Raw genomic sequence first — 21,195 nt, 5'->3', positions numbered from 1 at the left:
TCTAAATTTGAAATGTGAATAGGACATTTCTACTTGGTCTGATGGATCAGTAGGTTATCAACACAGATCTTTCTTCCTAGTCATTTGGTTTCAGATATTATGCCATTCAAATAAAAAAGGTTTGAAAAACATCTACTATTTCCTTATGAAAACCGTTTCTCTCCCACTTCCAGTCATTCATATGTATTTACTACTGATTCACAGCTGAGAGAATTAGTTTAAAGGAGAGTTCAAAAAGACATGCATTCTAACTTTGGATACCATAGGAATAAATTCAAGGACTGTTATTGACTCCCACTGTGGTTTCGCATCGATAGAAACTGTTGTCTTCGACATCATGTTAATACTCTGGGAGTTGTGAGTCAAATATTAATCACAGGTACCTCTGTATGTACACGTGCTTCTAGGATTCCGGATGTACACTGGTTTCTAGGACTTGGAAACAGTGCAGCAAAAAGAACAGTCTTGGAATTCAGAAGTCCTTCCTTTGTGGCAGATGGCTTCCACTAACATGTCCTGGGAAATTCACTGAATTTCTCCACATTTGTCTCCCCACTTGTAAGAAAAGGGAGGACTGATTTACGGATAGGACTTAAGAAGTCAGTGCCAACTCTGAAGTCTTATGACATTGTGTTTATTATCACTGCACAGAGTTATTTCAGAAGATAACCTCTCTTTGGTTTTTTTCCTGTAGAAATGTACATGAGGTCTTTTATTTTTTAATTTAAGGAAAAAAATCCATTTTCATAGTCATAATTGACTGTTTAATAGGATATTGATGGGAATATATGATAATAGTAGATCATGCAAAATGACCTATGCCATGACATAAATTTTCATATTTTTCATGTATATATGAAAAGAAAATATATATATATATATATATTTGTTTACTTATTTTTGAGGGTGGAGAGGTGGGCAGTTTGGGAAGGGAGAGAGAGAATCTTAACCGGGTTCTATGCCCAGCACAGAGTCCAACACAGGAGTTAATCTTATGACGTTGAGATCATGACCTAAGCTGAAATCAAGAGTGGGAGGCCTAATAGACTGAGCCATCCTGGTACCCCCATGACAACTTTTTCATCTCTGCTATAAATAGTCACTTTTCTTAATAAGGATGAGCCATGTGTTCTTTGTTAAATTCTATTGTTTGTTTATTTATTTATTTTGAGAGAGAGAGTATCTTAAGCAGGCTCGACACCCAGCATGGAGCCAAACGTAGGGCTCAATCTCACGACCCTAAGATCATGGCCTGAGCCAAAATAAGACTCGGACACTTAACCAACTGAGCCAACCAGGTGCTCCTAAAATGTATCATTCCAAAAGCATACTGTTTGTATGAATTTGGCAATGACCTATTTTTCATGGTTGATCTTGAGGATAAAAGATCATAACCTATTTTTTAATAAAAAATATAAAGAAGAATATATGAATTAATTTATAATCAATAAAGTCCTACAAAATTTTTACATTATTAATTATATAGTTACTCATAATAATTACTACTTAATAAGTATCTTCTAAATGCCAACCATTTTACTAAAAGCTTTGCATTAAATCCTCTCATCCACTCCTCTTTGAACTAGGTTTTATTATTTCCATTTTATAAATGATTAAACTGAGTTTAAAAAGGTTAAGGAGCTTACTATTAAGAAGTAGTGAGTGGCCTAGTCGAGATTTGCTACTAGGCTGGTTCCACTCCAGATCTCATGTTCTACTGACTCCTTTGCCTTAATGTTTGAATTAATGTGAAAGACTTATACTGGTATGGCCAGCGCTATGCTAATGAATATTATTCTCATTGATAATAATAATAAGTCAGGTACAATCTTAATGATTTTATTTATTTATTTTCCAAACTTAATAATTTTAAAGTTAGTACACATATCACATCAAGAATTCACTTTTTAGGGCTGCTTGGGTGGCTCAGTTGTTAAGCACCTGCCTTCAGCTCAGGTCATGACGCCAGCATCCTGGGATCGAGCCCTGCATTGAGCTACCTGCTCAACAGGAAGCCCGCTCCTCCCTCTCCCACTCCTTCTGCTTGTGTTCCCTCTCTCACTGTGTCTCTCTCTCTGTTGAATAAGTAAATAGAATCTTTTTTTTTTTTTTAAAGAGTTCACTTTTTACTACAGATATTTCTTTGGAAACACATTTTAAAAGGTAAATATAATAAGCACCCTATGATTAGGCATGTATAGGTATAATATGGTGTAATAAATGACATGTACAACTAGAAGTGTTTGCTACTCCTACTGAAGTCTGGAATGCTCTCCATTGTTTCAGAAAAGATACTGAAATGCTATTACTTGTGTTTATGGAAATTTTCTTAGTAAGACTTTTCTCAAATTACGTATTTTCATCTGCTGCACACCTCCTTAGACATCCCATTAAAGCAACTGTTGTCATATTTTAACAGCAAAAGACCCAAAACTATATCCATAGACGAAAATATGGAACCAAGTCCTACAGGAGACTTCTATCCGTCTCCGAATTCACCAGCTGCTGGAAGCCGAACATGGCACGAAAGAGATCAAGGTAAGGGATGAGGTGATTCCTCGGGGGACATTAGAGTAAGATGTCAGCTTGTTTCCAAAGTTTCCTTTAGTCAAAATTTCATCATTGAGTTGCTACGGATATATTCTTCAAAAAATGATGGCAGTAAAATTATTTTGAAGATAATGTACTCGTCACGTGTCACCACAGTTACAAAAATTCTCCCTGACAGAGTGATCTCTTAGAATCCCCAATCACACACATGACCAACTGTGGTTTGTTTGCTTTCGTTGGCCAGATTGCAGCCAAATCATAAATCGCGACTCCCATTAGATCAGTCTGCTACTCTGTATGGGTGTTTCAGGGAGGACCCACACTTACAACAGGTTGCAGGAGACAGTCACTGACTGTTCCCATCTAAAGGAAGACATAATTCCCTTTGGAAGTAGGTACAGCCTAAACAATAAATTGAATTGTAATGCCACAGACATCACGTCTAAGTCAATCTGGTTGTTCCTTCTAGGTGAAACTATGACCCAGTTGTAGGGCAGCCTTGGGGGAAAAAATATAACTCCATAGGTATTATTTGGCTCTCTAAATCCAAACTTTTAGCTCTTTTTTGTTCTTAAAAGTCTGTCAGGTTAAATATATTTCATCAGACATCCTCCTGCCTTTTTGCCGCAACCAGCAGGAGATTAGTAAGCACAGAAATAAAAAAAAATAGTAACTAACTGCAGTGTCTTGTTGATATTTATATGTGCAAATACGATTTCTATCAACAGCAAAAAAAAAAAAATAATTGAAAATTGTCTTTTGAATAAAATTTTACAGTTTACTAAAAATGTAAAAAAGAAAAGTCTCTTTATCAATGGTTTTTAGCCCATGCCTTGAGTGTATGTTTCTAAGGCTGGGGAGCAGTACACTGGGTTATCTCAGGAGGCAGATAACCGAAGCATAGCAGTTCAAGCCCAAATCAGTTCCTTACTCAGGACATGTTTATTACTCTGCATTTGCAGCAGGGCACCGGGCGGTTCAGGGGTTAAGCAGCTGACTCCAGATCTCAGCTCAGGTCTTGATCTCAAGGTTGTGAGTTGTGAGTTGTGGCACCTTCTTAAAAAAAAATATTCCACTAGGAAAAAAAAAAAAAGTGAAAAATCTTCACTGAGGAATTGGACTTTGAGTTCGGTGGGTCTCCTTTAGCATGGTGAGATTTTTTAACTGGTGAAAAAGGGAGCAGAGTTGTCAGAGAGAAAACCATAGCCAAAGGCAGCGTAAGTTTCACAGTGGCCATGTTGGACACCAAGGCTGGGCTCTCTCTGTGTAAGGAATTAGGGAGAGGTGATGGGTCATTTTGTGGAAGGATCTGAAAACCAGCTGGAAGAGTTTTGGCTCTGAGATGACCTCCCCCCACCCAACCCCTGGCCTTTCCAAATCTATTCATCAAACGGTAGACAAAATCTCTATAAAACATGGTAACAACGTATTACTCCTTTGCATAAATCTTTCAGTAATTTCTCACTCCTCTTAGGAGAAAATCAGAATCCTCTCATATGAGGGGCAGGCCCTGTTCCTTGCTGCTGTTTTCTGCACTTTAGCTTGTTGCTTTGTTAATATTTAGGAAGGCAGAACCCAAGACCTTTCTCTCACCCACGCCCTCTGGAATTATCCTCTGCTAACTCTTCATCTCAAAAACTGGGGGGCATCTTCTAAGCCCCAGCCTAATTGAGGAATTTCGATCTAAATTCAGTCTTCCTGTTTTCCTCTCCTGACACCCAGTAGTGTTCCTTCATTGTTCTCATAATAAATAGTTATGTACTTGTTTGTGGGGTTCATTGTCTAAGCCCATCTGCACTATGAAGTCAGGGACCTTATGGATTTGGCTATTATGTGACAGCACCCTGGTGCATAGTAGGGGCACAAAAGTTATCTTTTGGACAAATGAAACATTGATAGGCAGAATATCAGTCTCATTCATGAAGGCGAGAACTTTCACCAGACTTGCAGAAGTAAGAATAAAAACCAAACCTTCAACGCTTTCTATTTTATTGCTTGTTTAACTTGCATTGTCAGTTTGTTTTAAACAAAGCCATATTTTCCTCTGGAGAAAATTATTCTGGAAAGATTCTAATGGTAATAATAATAACACTGTGAATGTGTGGGAACGGGTGTCTTGTTCAGAAGTGTAGGTGTTCTTTATTATAGAGAGTGTCACTTTGTAGAAATTGATTCCTATTTCAGCTTATTGAGTAAAGGCAATCTCAAATCATATTATAAAACATTTTTGAAAAGTAGAAGGGAAACTGTCATTCTTTCTCTTTGTAAAATCATCGTATTGTCTTGGTGATTTTCTTTTGTCAAGATGACTAGAATTACTGGAGAAGTCTGTGAGGGCATATTTTATTAAGAGTCAGGAAGAATGATACATTCTAAAGTGTGCTTAAAAAAAACTCTGTCACTTTAATTCTCAAGACCCTGAAGACTTTGTTATGTGCACAATAAGCCATTGTGGGAAGAAGTCTTGCACTACAATAAAAAAATGAGGGATGTACAGTACTATCTTTATAAATTTGCTAAGCCAGATGCCATCCTTTTGTTCTTAGAAAATTACTTTTTTTAAAATTTGGAAAATAAAATGCCCCATGGTTGTTCTTGTCTGTCTTCACATGTTCTTCAGACACACTTGGCTGTCACGAAGGGGTTCTAAAGGGCATGTTGAGCTTCACTCGATATTTGTAATAGCTTTGGTATGTGTCTTTTACTTGTTTCTCCCACAAAGCCCTGTACTAAATTGGTAATCAATAACTACTTATTGGTTGATTAAAATATGCTTCTGTTTATAACTGGCAGAAGTGTTTAAAATTTACTATTTATTATTTCCTGGGTATGCCTTATTCTGGTAGTGTTGACTTTGTATTTAAATCTACTTTTGCCATAGCCCTTAGCAACATTGATTTTTGAAATCGAAGAAGCAAAGGTAGCAAAGTTATGGGCAATATGTGGCATTCTACTTTTCCTTATAATCTGAAACACCAATCTAAGCCACCGAGATTTTGTTTCCAACTAGGCTAAAATGAAGGAGATAAGATAGCCAAACTAATATATTCATTCTATTTTCAAAAGTAATTAGGCAATTTTTTAACACAAAATCTAGGTTCATGTAATGACAAATATTTATGGTACCTTTTTAAATTTATGTACCTTTTAATAATTTAATTGAAAAAGTATCTTTAAAAAAAAAAGATTTTATTTATTTATTTGACAGAGACAGAGATCACAAGTAGGCAGAGAGGCAGTCAGAGAGAGTGGGGGAAGCAGGCTCCCTGCTGAGCCTGAGACCAAGACCTGAGCCGAAGGCAGAGGCTTAATTCACCGAGCCACCCAGGTACCCAGACAAAGTATCTTTATTTTAGGGTATTATAAACATAATTAGTTATCTTCATATGTTCGTTTCTTGTTTTCTGTTTTTTACCCATAACACAGAAAAATTACGATGTCCTGGTCATAAAAGAATTACAATTTCTAATTTTTTCAGAATAAAGACATGAACATTTTAAGACTGAGCATTAAACATTTGGTAGGAATCTGTAAAATTTGCTTACGTTTCCCCTGATGTTCAGTGAGGGAAATTAAATTTATCAACATCCACATTATGTAATACCCACATTTTTATTTGTGTTGTTTTACACATAGAGAAGGGAAAGAAGCAGGAAACTGGCTACTAACAAAGGACTGTATAGCCACTGTTATATTCCTTTCTTAGATTCTGGAGTATTTTTTCCTCCTTAATGTTCTCTATGAATTTCCTAGTTTTAAACTTCCTGACTGCTTCTACCTCTATTGAAAACTTTGGGTTTTTTGGATACAGTGTTCCACCATTTTCAATTTTAATGGTTAAATTAATAGAACCAAATGAGCTTATCAGTGTGCATGCTGACAATTTCCTTTATTCCAAGACCACGGGAAAAAAAACACCATCTGAGACCTGTACCTTTATTTTTTTCCACCTGAGACTCAATTTCTAGTTGGTATGCTTTTCTCAAAATCATCAGAGTGCTTCTTTGTAATTTATGAAAAAAGAGGAAAAATAAGAAGTGGGTCTTTGTTTTCCTCCAATTCAAATTACTTTTTGGGACTAAATCTTGTTTTATGTTAATGCCTAGGAATTTCACAGACTAACAGATGGTATGCTTGGGCATTTGAAGCAGTGCTTTATCAATATCAGCACCTATCACTGCCAGTTCATCTAGGCCTGCATCTGAGGCTCCTGAAACTCTATTTAATAGACACTTATGATACAGTAAATATATTTGTTGTATACAGCTGGGCTTTTAAATGGAAAATTTAGCAGCTTCTCAGTCTGATGAATATTTAAACAACTTGTAATCTTAGTTTTATAAAATGTAAATTCAAAAAGACTTTGTATGCAGTAAAATTTTATTAATTCCTACACATTTAAGGTTTGGGATCATTGGAGTCAATTAACATTTATCAAATGCCTATTATTTGCCAGGAAGTTTTCTAGGCATTGGGCACATAAATATGAATAAATTAAATTTCCAACCCTTGACCTGCTGAGCAGAAAAATATTTTTTTTTTTACTATTTATGAATAAAGGTCTTAACAGAGAATAAATCATGTAAGCCAAACTAGGAGGAGACTGTCTCCATGCTTTAGAACTAGCTTACTTTTAAGCACTATGAGAAGTAAATCTTTATGTAAAAATCAATGAATTGGTATGTTAGCACAAACTGGCACTACTTAGAGGTAGGTATATTGGTATGTAATTGCAATTTTAAGGGTAGTTTAGAAATGCACACTGGACTCTCAAATAACCAATATTTAGGCATCATGTTATGATTGCTGTGAGTATTAGGAAATAATGCTAACACTAATTTTTAAAAAATTTACAGTTCTGTCATATAAATAAGTCTCTTCCATTAGTCTTTTGAAATCATAATAGATTTCTGAGCCCTAGAGGTTTCTTTCTAATAATTTTTCAATATTCTCATTCAATATTCATTTTTCAAAAATTCTCATTAGTAATATAGTTTTAGATGTTGGGCTCAATGTCAGTTTGCACTTGGTAGCGTTCTATGAGGTTACAATGTTAAATAGCCAATGAATTAAACCAAAAGTCTCCAGGGAACACGGACTGGAGAATAATAGTGCTGGCCCAGCATCATGAGTTCAACCAGGCACAGGAAACTTAGAATCAGAAATCAGCATTTCTTAGTGTGAGTTTAAGGAATGTTACTTAGCATACAAGACACAAGAAGATTCGGCTGGGTTTGGAAAATTCTATCTGAATGAAAATGTAAACTTTTTTTCATTCATTATTGAATTTGTAGAATGTTTAATGTCCTATTGGGCGCCATCAGTGTTACTCTCCATGAGTAGAAATTGCTTGTTTGCATTTAAGTTTGTGACTTTAGGGCCTCTTTTTTATTTCTTTCTTTCTTTCTTTTTCCATTCAAGAATCCATAAGGAGGAAAGTTCTAGGTTCAAATTTTGGAGAACAGTGTTCTAACCCAAACTACAGTCTGATTATTGATAGAATCTCAAGATGTCTGTAGAAACCTAGGAGCTGGGTAAATGAGAAGCTTATACAAATAGTTGAATAACCTCTGTCTGGGAGTTCCTCACATTAAATGAAGTCCTAGCAAATGGCAAGGCAAATGCTTAGTAATCTTCCTGGAAGAATTTTTAAGCCCCCTTTGGGACCCAGAGAGAACACCAACAATTCCTTACATTCTTAAGGTTTGTATCACAAGGATTAAATGTCAAATGTTCAAATATCAAATTTTGAGCCAGACTAAATCAGAGATACAAGTGCTTTTGATGAATACATGCAAAGAAATGGTTTGAATTTAATGTTCAATCACAATTTTTAAGTTTTGTGGGGTTTTTTTGTTTTGTTTTGTTTAACCTATTATTGAACATATCGAAAGTGAACGATTTACAGTTCCTGCCAAACTTTCCATGAACCTCTCCATGCATCATGATGCCACTGGAGAGCAAACTCCAAGAATGTTTTTGTCATAACGTATTTCATTTTCTTTAGCTACACTGCTGTAGTTGAAAATTCACAACAGGAGCATCCTTCAGACAGAAAGGAAAACAATAAATTATTGGTGAAAGCTTTTGTCAGAATTCCTCACATTTGCCTACTAACTAACAGAAGCTTCTGTTCCTTTCGTGCGTTTTAACCAGGAAGAACATTTTGGATGGGGCAAACCTGCGTCCATGTTAGAAGGACCAAGACTACTTAGTAGGGGAAAATTATACTCCTATTTCAGTGCTCTGGAGACTTCATGATTTGAAAGTGTAGGGGCCCCTGGAGGCTTGGTTGTTAAGCATCTGCCTTTGTTTGGCTCAGGTCATGATTCCAGGGTCCTGGGATCGAGTCCCACATCTGGCTTCCTGCTCAGCAGGAAGTCTGCTTCTCTCCCACTCTCTCTGCTTGTGTTTCTTCTCGCTCTCTCTCTCACTCTCTGTCAAATAAATACATAAAATCTTTTAAAAAAATGTAGCATTTTGCAGAAAAACCACAATGGATAATGAGTTTGAAAAATAACAGCTTGCTATTAATGCTAGATCTCTAGATTGATCGAACACAGCCTAAAATAGGAAAGTGAAAACCCATGGGAGACAGTGTACTTCAGTATAAAAGCGTGCCATGCAAAGTTTCTTGGAGTGGTAAAAAATTTTATTTCTACCCCTTTTATACATTGATGTCATGTTTAAGTTTATTTCAAAGTAGTTTAGAAAGTCAGTTTCTTTTGAGTGACTTAGTGTATGACGAATATCGTATATACTAAGAGATTGATTATTCAGAGATAGAACATAGATTATTAGAACATTGAGCAGAATGTGGTTCAGGCTCCTTATTTTACACAGCTAACCATCTAAGGATCCATAAGGGTCTGTCTTGTCTAATGCCTCCAGATGATGAATAACAGAGCCGAGGTCTTCTTTTTCAAAAGCTGGTTTTTTTCCTCCCATGTTATCCTGCAACCCATCTAGAGAATAAATATGTATGTAGGGAGAAATGGAGAAATAGGAAAATTTGAATACTGGCAGATAGTTTTTCTATGGAGTTTCATGAATGTTAGCTCTTTGGAACTAAAATGGGATCATAGAGGTGATTTTGTGATTTTGTGATTTTTCAACTAGTTTTCAGAGTTCCGGAAGAATTGTCAAAACAAAATTTTGAGATAGTAAAACATATATCTGCTTTTAAAAAAAAAATCTCTTAATCTTAGTGTCATGATTAAAAGTTTTAGAACTAAAAAAAAAAAAATACAAAAAACTGAATCTATGAGTGCTTGAGATAGATAATTGTGGAGAAGAGCCTTAAATTGAATGTTTAAGCCTAATGTTTTAAAAGCTTTTTTGTTATGGAAAATGTTAAAGCAGAGAGCATCATAAAGGGAATTTGAATGTGCCCAGCTTTAAACTGTTATCAACATTTTGCCAATCTTACTACATTTACTGTCTTGTCAGTTTTTTGAAGTTTGCTTAAAAGTAAATCCCAGACATTATGTCATTTTACTTATAAATAAAATACTTCTAAGTATTTCTAATAGACAATGGCTTTTATTTTTAACACAACCCCAATGCTGTTTTCAATGTAACAAACATGACAATAATTCCTTAATACCACATAATATATATTCCATGTTCTGATGCCCCAGAATATCTTATGGGCCGTTTTGTTTCAGTGAGGATCCCAAATGGTCCATTTACCGTATTTGTGTTTTCAGCCCTTTTTTAACCTATGATAGTTATAGTAACTATTTTTCTTTATTAATTATTTTTGCAGTAACCCCCTTTTCTGTGTCATTTATTTGTTGAAGGAACCGCAGATATTTAAAATCTTTCTGCAGTTAAGTACCTATCAGTGAGGAAAGCCAGATCCCCTTGCCATTTTTGGCTATCATTTATTGAGCACGTACTACCCTTGAGGGCTGAGCCAAGACTTCACATGTATTTTGCTTTGCAATCCTATTAAAAAAAAAATTAACAGTTCATTAAACTAATCACTACAGTGATTAAGAGATTTGACATAAATCACACAGATGATAAGTAGCAGAGGTAGAATGGGAACACTTGTTCATTTAGCTATAGAACACATACTATACGCACTGCCTTGTGATGTGATTTGCAAAGTAGTTATAAAACCTCTATTATGGCTCCACCCCCCCCCCCTCCGCCGCAGTGTTTGAAACTTAAATACAGATAAATGCACATAACATCGGAAGGGTTCATGGACTCCAGGGATTCACGAGTGCAGTCCTTGGACTGGACTCATGTTAGGAATCTCATTTCCATTTAATAATGACATGTTGTTAATAAAGTCCTGAAGTCTTGGGGCACCTGGCTGGCTCAGTTGATAAAGCATGTGACTCTTGATCTTGGGATCATCTGTTCAAGCCCCGTGTTGGGCCTAGAGCTTACTTTAAAAAAAAAAAAAAGATAAAAATAAAGAAATAATCCTAAAGTTTTGAATATCATATATATATATGATATATATAAATATATATGATATATAAATATATAAGTGATATATGATACATATAGAGATATGTGATATATGGTATTTATAAATACATATATGAAAAATATATAATATATATAATAGTTCTGTTTTTATTTTTTGCTTTATGCTTAAAGCTCTATAATGGTGACCTGGAAAGTCCAAGTACTAGTGTGGCCTCAGACAAATACACTTAATTTCAGTGAATTTTGAGTTTTCACATCTGTAAAATAACAGAGTTGAATACTAAGGTCCCTTCAGGTCCCAAACTCTAGCTTTTAAATTACCTGAATCAAAGAATTTTTAGATCTCCAGTTACTTGAGTCTTTAAGCTCTCATTAACATGGCTCTTTTTTGAAAATTCAGAAAGTTTTCCGATTCCTAATTTTTAAAAAATGCTTATTTTCAATACGGTCTTTGAATAACGCAATAATTGGGCTGTTTATGTGCTTGGAGGCACCATATGTTTTGTATAGCTGAGGAATGTGCAGCTCTTAAAAATACATGTCCTGTCCTGCGCCATCCTGGTACAACAAATGATTGATAGAGATTGAGTTATTATAACAGAACCTTGTTATGGGATCAGTGTCTCCTACTTTGAAAATAAATGACTCAGCCAGACGGCAACATTTATTTTCTCTAAATGACTAGGGATGTAGCAATAGGAGACCATTATCCTGTGACAATATTCTGTTTCATTGACATTATCTCACAAATGTAATTGGTCCATTACTAAATAGAGGTTTTGTTACTGATCAATTTCACGTGATTTCTAAAACCATTAAGATAATAAATATGCCATCATAGTAATTTCATTGACAGAATGTTCTTTTTTTCTTCATTTACATTTGTTAGAGGAAAAATATAGATTTAGGTTGAACCTAAACACTACAATTTATACCGGTTTTGACTACTTTTCCATTAAGAGAAATAGAATATTGTGCAGAGTAATCATATTTGCATCGAGCTGCTGAACTAACGACCTTAACATTTTCGTGATTTTTTTTCCTCTACCACACTAAACCACATCAAATCATAATTGTTCCTAAGCAATTAGTTTACTACCTCAATTTAATGATTTTATTTGAAATAAGTTCCAGATCATTTCTAGGACTTTCCTGTAAATCCACTAAAGTAACACATCAGTTAAATCAACCCTAACCATTACCAGCACGGATAATAACAGCATTAGTAACAACAGAAACCTTGAGATGTCTTGTAGCATAAATGTTTCTAAATGCATGGCTTTTCCCCAAATGTTCTCCTCTAAAATCTCATCTGTAATCTTGTTAAATTAGAACTCTTCCAGTATCTTTCTGACTTTTACAGTTAAGGTTACGGTATTGATTTTATTTTATAGTCCATGGCTCTCAGATGCTTAACACTAATAAGCCTCTATAGCCAAGAGGTTTTCCCCAGAGGCATAGTGAATAGAAGCTATTTACCTATGCCAATATTTAATAAGCGACTAAAATATACTCCAAACCCTGCATAATCATGGGGTGTTTTTCCTTCTTTCAAATGAGGCTTTTTGACATTACTCAAGACACTTTGTCATTGTCTGTCTGTTAAAATGAAATTGCTTAATGGACAAAAGTATTTTGAAGTGTTTTTTAAAAAGCAGTTTTCATTTATTCAGTATTTATTCTTTTAGCACTGTTGTTCATTATTCAAAGATTTTTTGTTTTTCCTTCTTTTTCTTTTTTTAATGTCTCAGGAAGGTGTTTGTGAGCTTCAAAGAGGTTTGAGTTTTAACTTTGTATTGGGTGTAGGTGTAGCCTGGAGACTATTTTTTTTTTTTCCTTTGGAGAGGGGTGATAAATAGAGACTTGTAGTAACATGCAGCTTACTGTGCATGGATTGAAATACACAATAGAGAGAGGTTTAAACTATCACGAATGTTTTAAACTGCTGAAGAATACAGTAATATGCCCAAGTGGAGTTAAGATTAAATAACTCAATGATGAAAGTAAGAATTTTCATTTATTTAACACAAAGTCTACCATATTTTCTCCTTCAAAAAAAGAACTGATTTCACTTTAAAAAAAAAAGATTGAAAAATTTAATTGAAGATGCTATCTTATCTCTCCTTAACGTAGCTTGCCGTTTTTTGGAGTTATTTTAGAGTGTCATAAATGTAAATATATATATATATATGGAGATACTTTCTTAACATGGCAGCTAATTATTTTTTGAATCATCTGGCATCATCATGAAACTACTGTAGTGGGATTAAGTCCATATGTCTTGTCATAACATTCCGAGCTTTTTGTTAACTTGGAGCGTGTGGGAAGGACTTAATTCGCATTTGCCACACAATCATAAAATTTTACATCTAGAAGAGTCTTTAGAAACAGATACTCAGATATTCTCTTTTCTTCACTTGTGTTTTCAAAAATACACTGTTTTGCCTTTAGCCAACTAAATTGCAAATGTTACATTTAAGCATTTCATTGTATACTTTTGCAACATCGAATTCTTAAGACCAATAAGGCATTTCCTTACTTTAAGAAGGAAATAATGAGAGGTGCCTGGGTGGCTCAGTCAGTTAAGCGTCTGCCTTCGGTTCAGGTCATGGTCCCAGGGTGCTGAGATTGAACTCCACATAGGGCTCCCTGCTCAGTGGGGAGTCTACTTCTCCCTCTCTCTGCCCCTCCCCCTGCTCATGCTCTTTCTTTCTCTCAAATAAATAAATACAAATTTTTAAAAAAGAAAAGAAGGAAATAACAAGATCCAACATTGTCTACCCAGTTATAATACTTCATGGAGCCACAGACAGTGTTCCCCTTCCCCCAAATATGTAATTTACCTTTGTTTATTGTAACAGTAAAAATTACTTATGGGAGTTTTGAAAAAAAAAAAAAAAAAGCTGTCAGTATAAAAAGAAAATAAAAGCCCCCAATAATTCTATTACTTAGATTTTTTTAAAAAGAATTTATTTATTTTTTTGACAGAGATCACAAGTAGGCAGAGAGGCAGGCAGAGAGAGAGGGGAAGCAGGCTCCCCGCTGAGCAGAGAGCCGGATGCGGGGCTCCGATCCCAGGACCCTGAGATCATGACCTGAGCCGAAGGCAGAGGCTCAACCCACTGAGCCACTCACACAGATTTCTATAATATAATGGTATTTTACCATGTCATTGAATTTCTTCTTTATGATGGCTTCATAATATGTCATCCCTGCGTGTATTACACACTTTTAAATGTCTCCTTTGCTTATGGATGTGTAAGTAGTTTGCAGGTTTTTATATAATAAAGACACAGTGATCATCATGGTATAGGGATCCTTGTGCTTAATGCAGTTTGATTATTGTGTTCCTGTCTAGTTCTACTCACTGTCCCCAAACCTAGCATACTGCCTGGTACCATGTCACCAAGTAGATAGTGACATTTTGTTAAAGGAATAGATACGTTCCTACTGTGGAATTACTGAGTTAAACGTCCATTTCTAAAGCTATTCACCAATTATTGGTACAGAATCTAGGAAGGTCTTATTAATTTACATTCCTACTATCGGTTTAACTGCACTGTCGTATCCATAATTTTTAAACATAGCACATGGCTCTATAAGGAATATTTATGTCTGTCTGCCTGTCTGTCCACCTGTATTTATCTTTTTTTTTTTTTTTTTTGTATTTATCTATTTTAAGTAGGCTCCACACCCAATGCAAGGCTTGAACTCACGACCCTGAAATCAGGACCTGAGCTGAGATCAAGTGTCAGAGGCTTAACCGATTGAGCCACCCAGATTCCCCTTCTATAACCAATTTTTAAATATCTCCTCTGGAATATATTTAAAGAACAATGTCTCCATGGCTTTCCGACTCTACCTTGGCACCTCTTTTTTATCATGTCTATTCCACTGAAACCATTGTGCATCACCTCATATTCTCTTCCCATGAGCCAGGATAGCTCTATTTTATAGTGGAAAAAAATGGGGACATGGAGACAGTAACTTCCCACAGGGATTGTATGAAGCTTTCAAGGTGTAGGTATATAGCCCACAGGCTCTGTGTCCCTTCTCCTGCTCGAGGCCACATTCCCTCAGGGCACTTTCCCGCTCACACTCCTTTATCTGTTGGTAGAACTTGTTAAGGCAAGGATCCCCTCGGTTGTCCCCAAGGAAACACCAGAAATAAATACTTCAGGGCTTTGGGCTGGAATCTCCTAGGCTTGATAAATGCCGTATTTCATGTAACACTTTTACTGTTATAAATAACCTCTAAACTTCCCCCAGGCAAAAACAGAGGACGAGAATCCTTGGTCTCTGGGAGCATTCATTTGGCAGATCCCTGTTCCTTGCCTTCTCCTTGTCCTCTGGGCACAGGGCCCAAGCTGTTTCCTTCTCTCAGGACTGACTCTGGATTTATGGCCTGATGTGAAAGTATCAGATTTCTAGTTCCTGAACTGGTCCCACACCCTAGATGTGGTAGCCTCTCATGTCTTATAAGTAGTGTTATTATTTTATGCAGATAGCTCGGTCCTTTCTCGTGTTGTCGTCCAGCTGCCACCTTGGCAGTGTAATGGACAACGGAGATTCCGTTTAGCTGAATTCCATTTTTCACTCCCCGTGTTTTGTGTTACTTGACAGTTTCAGCGGAGTGATGGATGTGTTGACCACCTTAGCCTCATTCAGCAGTGGATTTGGTCACTGTCTCTGAGGAGGTTTCCTGTGTCCGGAGTTTTCATAAATTTCTAAACCTCTAGAAAAAAAAAAAATCTATGAAAGTCTAGAACTTTCTTAAAAAAAAAAAAAAGGAAACCTAGAAAACTATGAGAGGTCTTACCTGGGTAAGACTGGTCAATATAACATAATTTTGTCAAATCTTAGTCATGGGACCATTGAAAGACTAACTGTTACCACATAGGCACTTCCCTTCTTTGGTCTCTCTCCTGCTCATCCCAAAGTGTCTCAAGGGTAACAAAAGCTTCCCTGTTGCTGTTTTCACTGTGCCTTGAGTTTCCTTCTACAAAAAAAAAAAAAAAAAAAAGAATCCTGTAACATTTTCTCAGCAGCTTGATAATGTAAAAAATAAAGAAGACATTTTAAACAATGATGATGGCTTTTTAAGCACTTCCTAATAAAACACATCTTAACCTTAAATACTGGAAACCACAAGAAGCCAGCAAATGATGATTTGTACCTCGAGGGTTCATTTGGACTTGTTTACAAGCGTGGTGTATAAATAAGAAAGACAATTTAAGAATATGGAAAGGATTGGACTATTAAAATACTTTGAATTTTAAAAAAATACTTTGAATTTGCTTCTTTGTTAATTAGATAGAAATGTGTTTTTCTAAATTATAGGAATGGCACAGTTAATATATTTTAATTTATTGTTATGCCATGCTGAAATTAATAGCTTCCAGAAATTCAAGAACTCTTCTGTGCTCTTACGTAATTGATTTGAAATAAATAGTTGTAAACCATAAGTGTCATTATAGGGAAGAAGAATAAACTTTTCTTTTTTTTTTAAAGAAAATGATGCGTTTTCTTTTTTTTTTTTTTAAGATTTTATTTATTTATTTGTAAGAGAGAGGGAGAGTGAGAAAGCGAGCACAGGCAGGCAGAGGCAGAGGGAGAAGCAGGCTCCCTGCTGAGCAAGGACCCTGATGTGGGACTCGATCCCAGGACACTGGGATCATGACCTGAGCCGAAGGCAGCTGCTTCACCAACTGAGCCACCCAGGTGTCCCAGAAAATATGTGTTTTCTATGTAGGTGATAGAAATTCGATTTGTAACCTCAGTCTACTCCAGCATATTGGAAAAGCTAACATATTGCTCTCCTCTGTGTGGAAAAGGAGCAGGTGTCCCAGACAGGCAGGTGTTAAGGTGGCTGTTTGAGCTTGCCCTAGATCACTAGTTGACTTCAGTGGAGTTCTACTAACAGGTGGCTAACTGATTGGAGTGCCATGTGACATTTATCCCGGGAGCGACTTGGATGACAGGCTGCTACAGACTGAGGAAGGGGTCTTTGCTTTGATGAAGAAATTGCCAAAACTCATGTCTCATTAGTGTTTCCTAAGGTTCTTTGGAAGTGAACAACAGTTTAATTAAGGGCTGACGTAAACACGTTTCTGCACACTTTCCCTGCAGCATTTTATCACATTAGAATTGATCAAAATTGTTGCCTTGGGCTGACTTGAACAGATATACATCTGGAGCGCCATTTGTGCAAGCTGCTGATGAGTCGAGTGCATACGCTGTGTTTCACAGCAACGTTCTTCCTTTGTAGATGAAATTACCTTGTTGGGAGATGAGTTGATCTAACTCTTTATTTGCTTAAGCCTTTATCTCTTTGAAGTGATGCTGCAAAGTGAATGACACATCAGGGCTCAGGATGTATATATATCCCAGTGCCAAAAAAATTATACCATGGCTAGTAAAAATTATGGGAGGACTTGATTTTGCAAAATTCTTATGTAAAGCTATGCTTGAATCTAAATGAACCTACTCATAAAAGTTGAACTTCTTCTTACATGGTGGTCTTTTACTATGTATTTAACTTCACAACTGGTTGCTAAAGCCATGGCTAATTGTCTGATTATAAATCTAAACAAGGGTATAGACAATGAAGGATAACGCCATCGATGTGATCTTCCTTTGTTTTTTTAAATTAGCCTCAGTGACTTCTGTTCTGAAGAAGAATCTTCTCTACAAGCTAATGTCACGATTGCAATTAATGACGTTTTGTGTTTGTATTTGTAATGTCCGTCCTCTCTGCTGAGCTCTAAGGATCTCCAAGCCAGGGAGCAGGTGGTCTTATTCAACATCTTGAACTTGAGGCCTTGCCCTTCCTAGAAACACAGTAACTGATTCTGTTCCCTTTTTTTTTTTTTTAAATTTACATTCAGTTACTTCTCATCTAGTGGTCTCTGCTCATGGGATGGTGCATTTGACGATATGCCAATGGGTTATTTTATTCATCTTATATACCAGTTATCAATTCGCCATCCACCTGCTTTCACATGCAAGAGATTCTAAGATACACTGCCTTGATAGGGTCTGCTCTACCTCTTCTTCTGTCTTTTGGTTATAGAATTTTTAAAAATTCTCTTCCTGGTCATGTCCTTCCAGCCTACATATGTCTTTGCATATTTAATAAAATCATCTTCTGTAGGAGATAAGCCATTAGTCAACTCAAACACACACACACACACACACACTCTCTCACTCTATGGATAGAACAAGTACAAAATAATAAAAAAAATCCATCCAAAGATATCAGACACAAACACACAATCATTAAGGAGATCTAGACCTCCACAATCCCAGGAGGGAATGCTTAAAGAGAAAATAAATCAAGTTGGTTCAGTGGATAAAATACTGTTCTGTTGGGGCGCCTGGGTGGCTCAGTGGGTTGGGCCGCTGCCTTCGGCTCGGGTCATGATCTCAGGGTCCTGGGATCGAGTCCCACATCGGGCTCTCTGCTCAGCAGGGAGCCTGCTTCCTCCTCTCTCTCTCTGCCTGCCTCTCTGCCTACTTGTGATCTCTCTCTGTCAAATAAATAAATAAAATCTTTAAAAAAAAAATACTGTTCTGTAGCTGGAATAAGAGGGTAGGAAGACATCATTTTCCAGCCCAAGGGAATGTCATCTGCAAAGGAAGAGTTAGAAGCACATTCCTCCTTGTTCCCTCCTCCTCCAGGAGGCCATAAGTAAATGAGTTTAGCTAAAGTTTAAATCAAATGGAATGATAAGGAAAAGAAAAATATGATGCCATCATAGAGCTTAAAGAGAGGAAGGTCTTGTCTGCAGGAGAGGGTTTCCACGACTATTTTTATAATGAACTGTGAGGAGGAAGGCCTGCAAGGAGACTAGACAGACTAGACAGGAAATTTTTTTATTTAACCGGTTCGAGTGAAAAAGGTTGAGTGGAAGCTACAAGAAACAGAAAAAGGAAAAAAAAAAATAGAGAGCTTTTGGGAAGCGTTTCCCTCCTGAGATCAATTCATTTATAAAGTGTTATTTTCCAAATCAAATTTAAATGTCCTTGTCTGATGGCACGCCCGTGCTGACCTTTGCTTCTTTCTCACGGACCACCAGCAACCACCTCCTTCCCACCACTAGAAACACCGGCTAATCCTCTTCTTATCATCTTGCTTCTCTCGCCAACTTCTTTATTTCATGTATTATTCAATGTATGCATTATTATGTATGTATTATTATTCAACTTATTATATATTTATATATTATTCAGTTGTATTATTATTCAACTTATTTTCAACTTAATCTTTTTATGTATTATTCTTCCGGCTTGAGGGACAATACACTGTGAAAAGCATGACATTTGTTTTTCTCCACAGAAAGGTCATCAAACCATCTCTCCTATATATTCATTCCTCAAACATTTTTTTTTTATATCTGTAGCCTAGAAGTGCATTAAAAATAGAAACAGTATCATTTTTCCATTTGGCATGAGGTCTACTAGACTGCAGACATTCAAAATAAAATTAAAATCAAAACAATACAAGTTTGATTCATGATTAAAATGTAATAGTTAGAAACTCTACCCTTCCTCCTCCCAGATAACTGACATTTTATTTTTTTATTTTTTATTTTTTTTTTTGGTGAGTTTCTTTTTCTTTTTCTTTTTTTTTTTTGTGGTGACCTTGGTGGGGAAGGGGTCACTTTGTGTCCCCTGCACACTTAGCATATAGCTTGTATGTGCTAAGTACCCGTATATCTTCATTGATTAATAGGCTCAAAGAAAATTTAGTCTGATAGGAAGACAGTGGCGGTCAAGCCCACTGTCTACAATATCATTCTTTATCTGTTCCTAAAGAAGTAGTTTCTGTGTGGACAGTGGATCTTCTCATTCTTATTTTTACTGTTATAAGTTCACTTGAGCGTTTGAGGAGAAGACAATTTGTGGTCCCTTTTGAACTTGAAGAGTGAATTTTGATTTGTTTCTACTGTGTTATCCTGTGTAATTCCTTTGTGTGTTCTGAACACAAAGGTACCAGTATTATTCGGTGTATGCCTAAGGAGAACCCAATCAGTAAATGGACCTGTAATAATTACCCAGGAAAGCCAAGTGAATTATTTTGAATAAGAAAATGCAGAGGCTTCATTTCTCAAAAATTACATCATCACCCATCTTCTTGAACTGCAGGACAAACACCCTTGATTTATGTGTTCTTTGCAGAAAGTGACTCAGGTGAATCCAGCAATGTTTAATGAGAATTTGGAAACAGTTGTAGTACTTGCAGTAGCCTTGATTGAACATCCCCAGAAATGACAGAACTAGAATAACGCTCATTCTGCTTCCCAAACTCTGGTCATATTTCATTGTTTTTCAATCATGTATAGTAAATGCTCTATTACTCATACCAGGAGTCTTTTTTTTTTTTTTTAAGATTTATTTACTTACTTGACAGAACAAGAAAGAGATTGTGCGTTCATGTGCAAGTTGGGGAGGGGCAGCGGGTGAGAACCCCCAAGCAGACTCCCTGCTGAGCTTGGAGCCCAATGAGGGGTTTGATCTCATGACCCTAAGATCATAACCTGAGCCAAAACCAGGAGTTGGACACTTAATCAACTGAGCCACCCATGTTCCCCTAGAAGTGGAGTCATTAGAAACTGATTACAGTGGTTATTTTTTTTTTGAGATCTGTATTTAAGCACAGGCAATAGTGCTTAATAGTGCTTAATAAGAGTGTCAATAGATTTCTTTTTCTAATAGTTACTTTTAAATTAAAAATTTGGCGTAGAAACATTACTTTATCTGCAAAGCGAGGGATGGAATAAAGCTGCTTTCCACTCCTAAAGACTTATTTATCTATGATGAGCTTCTGGTGGGCCAAAACCTGTATTTGTAGTGTTACCTTTCAAAAATCACATAGCTCTTAAATGAAATTGAGTATTATTTTTGGCATTTTGAAGGTATCTTCACTGAAATGAACTTTTTTGGTCTGTTTTTAAATAGTCTCAACATTTTTTCTCCTTTTTGTAGCAGCATTAATTCCTGTGCTTTCATTAGCAGTTTCCTTTCTTCATTTTTACTTCTCAAGAAAGATATAAGGAAATGGTTCAGCGGTTCTGATAGTTCAGTGACAGCCAGCTAGTCACAGATTCTAGCTATGAAGACACCTGTCACTTTTGTAGATGTGATGTCTACTGTTTTAACAGTAACATATCCATTCTTTAAGTGCCAATGTGCCAA

The 21,195-nt window shown here is 36.2% G+C and overlaps 1 protein-coding gene across 12 annotated transcripts in view; it reads left to right on the top strand.

The window, feature by feature from the left end:
- Window positions 1-21,195, top strand: part of NFIB (nuclear factor I B) — a 439,139-nt gene that overhangs the window by 373,665 nt on the left and 44,279 nt on the right. For all 12 annotated transcript variants that reach the window (XM_082695043.1, XM_082695049.1, XM_082695044.1 and 9 more), the window contains exon 6: window positions 2,420-2,538. In XM_082695043.1, the coding sequence (XP_082551169.1) occupies window positions 2,420-2,538 (119 nt within the window). The remainder of the gene's footprint in view (window positions 1-2,419; window positions 2,539-21,195) is intronic.

The sequence above is a fragment of the Mustela nivalis genome (assembly GCF_964662115.1).
Source record: "Mustela nivalis genome assembly, chromosome: 13".
Taxonomy (NCBI): domain Eukaryota; kingdom Metazoa; phylum Chordata; class Mammalia; order Carnivora; family Mustelidae; genus Mustela; species Mustela nivalis.
Note: the sequence above shows the minus strand (reverse complement) of the source record. Positions and strands in the feature narration are given on the sequence as shown.